At 38.9% G+C, this 5,934-nt stretch overlaps 1 protein-coding gene across 1 annotated transcript; it reads left to right on the top strand.

Annotated features, from left to right (window-relative positions):
• The first annotated feature begins 309 nt into the window (after positions 1–309).
• LOC116407628 lies at positions 310–5,192 on the top strand. The gene is made up of 4 exons (XM_031893318.1): positions 310–672; positions 3,042–3,165; positions 4,179–4,252; positions 4,695–5,192. Exons 1-4 carry the CDS (start codon positions 354–356, stop codon positions 5,087–5,089), a joined length of 912 nt encoding a protein of 303 aa, XP_031749178.1. The 5' UTR covers positions 310–353; the 3' UTR covers positions 5,090–5,192.
• Positions 5,193–5,934: the final 742 nt, after the last annotated feature.

The following is a 5,934-nucleotide window of genomic DNA, read 5'->3' as shown; positions in this document are numbered from 1 at the left end:
TTATTCACTATATATTATAAGGAACTCCATGACCTGTATAAAATGATATGGTCATGGAACTCCTTGGTGACTTAGAATATCCTTATGTTTTATAAAATGGGGTACTTTATTCACTATATATATAATTTTATCCTTTATTTAGATACACAGTACATATATATAATCACACATATCCAAGTCATGGCACCAAGTTATTTTACTTGAATTTTCCTGCTCTGTAAGTTGGGGCTGTGTGGGGGTTTCATGTGTTTGTGTTACTTTTACTTTCACATTCCCTATATATAAAGGCACCGTCTCTCTCAGCTCTGCGTCTATTCACCTTGGGGCACAGAGTCCGGTTACTGGGAAGGAAAATGGATGAAATCACTCGACTGACAGATTCAATAAAAAACTTCAGCTTTGCTGACTGCGCCACAGGGAATCTGGGCTACGACCGGGTCCTCCTCCAGCTCTTTGGGTTTTTGGGACACGGCAAATCCTCCTTCATCAACACCTGCAAGTACGTCTTGGAAGATGGCGAGTACTGGAACTATACAGACTCCAAAAAATCAGAAGGAGGGGACACTAAAACCAGAGTAACGTATCCGCTGACCGACACCCTGACGCTGGTGGACAACCGCGGCTGCTCAGTGATGAACGATTATGAGACGGCAGAAATATTTGCTCAGCTTGGTAAGTCCATGGCTGAATCTATACATTATACACAGGCAATAGGCACAGTCATTTTGGACAAAGCAGAACTTCTACTGCCAGACAGTTTTTGAGCATTTTGCACTGTTTCATTTTAGCGGCTTTTCCTCAGGGGGACTTTTAGTTTACCCAGGAAAACTAAATATTGTTTTTTTTCAGGACAACCTAAGCTTTCAAAATATTGTGGAATTTTTGTGTAATTCCAATTCTGTAACAAGATATGGGCTTCTAAATGTCTAAAAAATGAAAAAAAAAAATATTTTCCATAATATAAACACATACACCAGAAACGAAAATTATTTTTTGCATGAATATACAACTGATTTGGAAAGTCCCATGTCTCCTGAACGTGCCAATACCAAATATATATAGTTTTATGGAGATTTGTCACTTGTATAGGTCACAAACTCCCAGCAGTACCCTACCAAATTCCCAAAGCACTGCCCCAGAAAGCTGCATACTTTAGATTTCAAGGCCAAAAATTCCACTAACAGAAGGTTTATCCCAGAAAATTGTACATTTTTAGAAAGAACTGTTTCTGGGGAATAGAACTGTCTGTCTACTCCAAACTATCAAGTCGCAAGTTATTGGCTTTTATCAAAATTTGTGAAATTTCTTAAAAATTGCTTCAAAGTTTCCAGTCTATAGTATCATCTCCTACAAGTCATACAGTAACCAAATAAAACACCCTAAATTTGAATGCCAGGGGTCCACTGAACAGTTTGATGCCCAATATGTACAGGTTTACCTAAGTATGTGGCATGTAGGGGCCCCAATGGGAACATACCCCCATATGATTAATCATTTCTGTCATATCAGGTTCTGCAAAATCAACACATTTACATCATTATATGTGGGATAATGCTAGTAAAAAGTACATTCACCCCAGAAAGTCATATATTTTTGGAAAGTACACATTCCCCCGAATCTAAAATGGGTACCCATGTCTTTCTACTCCAAAGTACCGCACAGCCTCTCTAAGTTTGCCGATTTTTATGACATTTCCAAAAAGCACCTCAAAACTTCCACTATGCAGCATATTATTTTCTACAGGTCATTAGGTACCAAGATAAAACACCCTACATATGAACCCCAGAGGTCTACTGAGCAGTTTGATGCCCACTGTACATAGGTTTATCAAAGCACATGGCACTTAGACCCCAAAATATACCTTGTGCACACTAATTTCATGGCTTACCTTTACCTAATTCATAAACCCATGGCAGTTTTATGTGGAATAGAAATTGCAGAAATGTAGGGTAACCCCATAAAGCCATATATTTTTGGAAAGTACACATTCTGACAAATCCAACATGTGTAAAGAGTCCTTTCTACACCAAAGTACCAATCTGCAAAGCTTTCCTAAAGCTAGTGGTTTTTATGGCATTTCAGAAAATTTGCTGCATTTATCTCACACAGTTTCTTGCGTACAAAGGCAGATCACCCCAAATAGGAACACCAGAGGCCTACTGAACAGATTGATGCCCAATATGTATAGATTTAACAAACTATGTGGGGTACAGGGGCCCCCAAATAAAAATAGTGCATATGAATTTTCACATATGACGGTCCGGCTAGTGAAATTTTTGCACCCGGTATGTGTATTATGTGCCATAAGACCCCCTAACAGTACCGAGACCCTAGAAAACTATATATTTTCTGAAAGTACACATTCTGACAAAACAAAAATGGGTAAATACATCTTTCTACTGCAAACTACAAAGCTATGCTAAACAGAACGGTTTTTATGACATTTCTGAAAATTGTCACAAAGCTTGCATTTCACCTCATTATGTACCCCCACATTTTGTAACTTATCAACATAAAACACTCTAAATATGAATGCCAGGGGTCTACTGAACAGTTTGATGCCCAATATGTATAGGTTTACCAAACTATGTGGGGCTCAGAGGAAACTGAATTGAAATTGAGACAAAATGTCCATGTGCAAAGACAAGTAAAAAAGAACAATGTGAAATGCAATAAAATTGCTAAAATAAAAAAAACTAAAATCAATGTTTTTTTTTTCCTAGTGATATCTGCAGTCAGAATCACAGTTTGAGTATTTTGGCTTGGGCAAATTAGTTTTACAGACAAAGTCAAGCGAACAACAACTATGCATAATTGAAAATGCAATAAAATGGCTAAAAATGCACTAAATCACAGAAAATTAAAAAAAAAAAGACCTATAAGAATCTAAGCTGAGATTGTATATCATTGATATTATGGTCTTGGTTATCTTTATAATAAAATATATTAATGCTTATTAAATAACATATGTTGGGTAATATGCTGAATATGATAAAGCTCAAAACTAAATAACTATTTTCTTTGATGTGTTTTGTTTCCAGCCAACTTGTTGCCCCTGGATGAGGGAGTGGAGTGGAGCAAAGGATTTGGACTCGGAGAAAGAATTATAGAGGCTGAGGCAGATGTAAAATCATCTGACTTTATCTACCCCATCTTTGTGTTCAGGTAATCAGCCTTTATATTATAAGGATTACGGTACCATTCTGTTCTGGGCCCTCTAGGCGAACTCATGTTAGAGAAGAACTAAACACCTTAATAAATGTAAATTATTAATTGCTATATTGAGCAGTTTCTATGCTGTAAGTATCGTTGCAGGGGGTTAAATCACCAACACCGCGGCTCCTCCTTACAGAACTCTCAGCCTTTACATCTAAACAAGTGAGGGGGAAAACCCAGAGCAGGGAAACATCTGGAGACACCGCCCTCCTCAGTGACTTAACCCGTTAGCAACCAGCTGACTACATCGAACCCTGGAAACAATCCTCCAGCCAAGATGCCAATTCCCACAGTGCTTTGCATGTTCTGCCATTAAAGGGACACTAAACCCTGCTGCACTGCGCTGCTCAACCAAACGTTACTCAGCTGTTGCTGGACTACAAATCCCAGAATAATGTAACATATAATGAAGGGTGAGGCATGCTGGGAGCTGTAGTCCAGCAACATCAGGATTGTATTCTTAAAGCAATATTGCACAATAAAACTTTCCCAGCTCTCTAGGGCCCGCATTGGCAGCATTGAAATGCAAAAGAATCCTCCAATGAGAATCCCAGCTGATCTGTATAAATCTGGCTCCCTGTTCTCTGTTCCTGCAATTGGAGTTGGGAGCATTAAGCACAGTTTCCCAGCACTGAACAAGTCTGTCCCTTTATCCCCATGTCTGATTCCTGTGCCATATAATGAAGGGAGAAATTACATAATTATCTCTATATGTAAGATAATATCAAAATGGCTGATATAGTGCTGGGAATCAGCATTCTTATTGGTCAGTTCTTTTGCATTTATAATGAAGTTTTTTGATCCTAAGCTCTCTCACTGTAAATCTGCAAAAAATAATCTTTCTTGCCGCTATTGGTTGTTAAAATAATAAATACAGTATTATCCAAGCAAATGGGGGAGGAGTAACATCACTTGACTTTTTCCTCACTAATTTCCCTTGCACGGTCCCTTGATGTCTCCAGTGTAAAGCAAGGACTGCCCAGCCAGGAGATGTCAATGATAAAAGAGCTGCTTGAAACGGCCAGAGACCTGACAGGTACAGTATAGTGTGGGATACATTTCTCATCTGCTGCAAAGAGTAGAACCTGCTGTAAAAGGGAACTAAACACTTCTGAGCACTTTTATTTAATGTTTTGCCCTAGTTTTCAAAACATTACCAAATACTATACTATTCATATAATAAGTTTGATACAGTGCCTTCTGCTTTTTGGCTTAGCTAAATGACCAGCTATCAGAACTGCTATCTTAAACTAACAGATGGAGCTTCTAAGGCTGCTTACTCAGGTATGGTAATGGCTTGCACTTATCTATTGGCAATAAAATGCCAAAATGTCTTTCATTGTCCTTTAAACCTGACTTGACCTACTGTACAGACATAGGAGCCAAAGAGTAATCAGCACCGTACTTAGCACCTATGTTAGTAAATAAACCCTATGTGCCCTAGGTTCTGCTACATAACAATCATTTGCTCTTTGCAGAAATGTTTCCTACTGTGGTTCTAACCCATAAGACCAGTGGGAATCTGAGAGAAATGAAGGATAAGTTTGAAAACATGGGGGCGGAGCGAGTCTTTGCCCTTGAAAATTTCACCCCAGAAGATAACATCAAAACCAGAGGGAGGCATGAGGAGGTGCTGAAGATTTTCTGTGAAATTATCAAAGATATAGAGTTTCGCTTTCAGAAGGGGGTGGGGGATCCAGAGAAAAAGAGACAAGGAAGGAAGAAAAAGTTGCTCAAGTTCATTCATGAGAGGGAAATAAAGAAGAAAGATGAGGAACTGGAAAGGCAGCGAATGCGAGAAAAGACGCTGCATGAAGAAAAGGCAGAACTTCAAAGAAACAAGAACAATGGAGGGGAATGTACTGTATCATAAACCTGATGGAGTGTTGCTTTCCAGGCCCCCCTGAATGAGCTACAAAGGCAGAAAATTTGTGCCTGAAAACTTTGTGTAACGCTTAATAAAGTTGAAGAAATAATTTGCTGATATTCTTACAGGTTACTGTAGTATTTAGGGTGGCGTAACCTACTGCATTTTCATCATTGATTCTTAGCTTGAATAAAAAACAGAAAATCCAGAAGACTCTCATGTGTGTTTTCTGTTAAGAGTTGCAAATGAGCCGCAGAATGGAGTTTGTGTAGCAATGGTATAACTGGCTGGTTGTGGTATCTCCATATCTCACATACATGGGGGTGAGGGGTCCCACAAAGTGGGGCTAGAAGTAGGCTAAAATGATTTCACTTGTTTAATTGGGAATACTGGGTATCACAGCCAAATGAAGACAGTCATGTTCTTACTCTGAGGTCTTCAGGAAATTTTCATGGTGGACCAAATGGTTTACCCAATACATTTTTATTTTTGCTTTCCCATCAATAGCATAGAGAGCTTATTTTCTCCAAATATGTTACAATGTACCAATGGCACCCCCAGGGCAGGGGAAGCTCTAAGCTGTACATTACATAGTTACATAGGGTTGAAAAAAGTCCAGAGTCCATCAAGTTCAACCCACCCAAGTAAACCCAGCACCCACAACCCACAAATGGAAGCTCCGTTCCTCTAATATAAAGGGGGGACCTCTGGTGCATTGATTGTTTTTATGGAAAAAAGAACATCCCCCATCTGCCTATAATCCCCTTATGTAGTATAAAATATACTCAAATAAGATAGACAAAAAGTTTTTCCTTATGGAATGCCATAGTGCAACGGGTTCAGTCATTGTG

The sequence above is a fragment of the Xenopus tropicalis genome, chromosome 9 (assembly GCF_000004195.4).
Source record: "Xenopus tropicalis strain Nigerian chromosome 9, UCB_Xtro_10.0, whole genome shotgun sequence".
Lineage (NCBI taxonomy): Eukaryota > Metazoa > Chordata > Amphibia > Anura > Pipidae > Xenopus > Xenopus tropicalis.
The sequence above is the reverse complement of the archived record's forward strand: the minus strand, read 5'-3'. Positions and strand labels throughout refer to the sequence as shown.

Excerpts from the sequence above, each read along its gene's own strand:
- LOC116407628 (XM_031893318.1), top strand. The coding sequence starts at position 354 with ATGGATGAAATCACTCGACTGACAGATTCAATAAAAAACTTCAGCTTT. Across the intron at positions 673-3,041 it reads AGAAATATTTGCTCAGCTTG|CCAACTTGTTGCCCCTGGAT; the intron begins GTAAGTCCATGG and ends TTTTGTTTCCAG. Across the intron at positions 4,253-4,694 it reads AACGGCCAGAGACCTGACAG|AAATGTTTCCTACTGTGGTT; the intron begins GTACAGTATAGT and ends TGCTCTTTGCAG.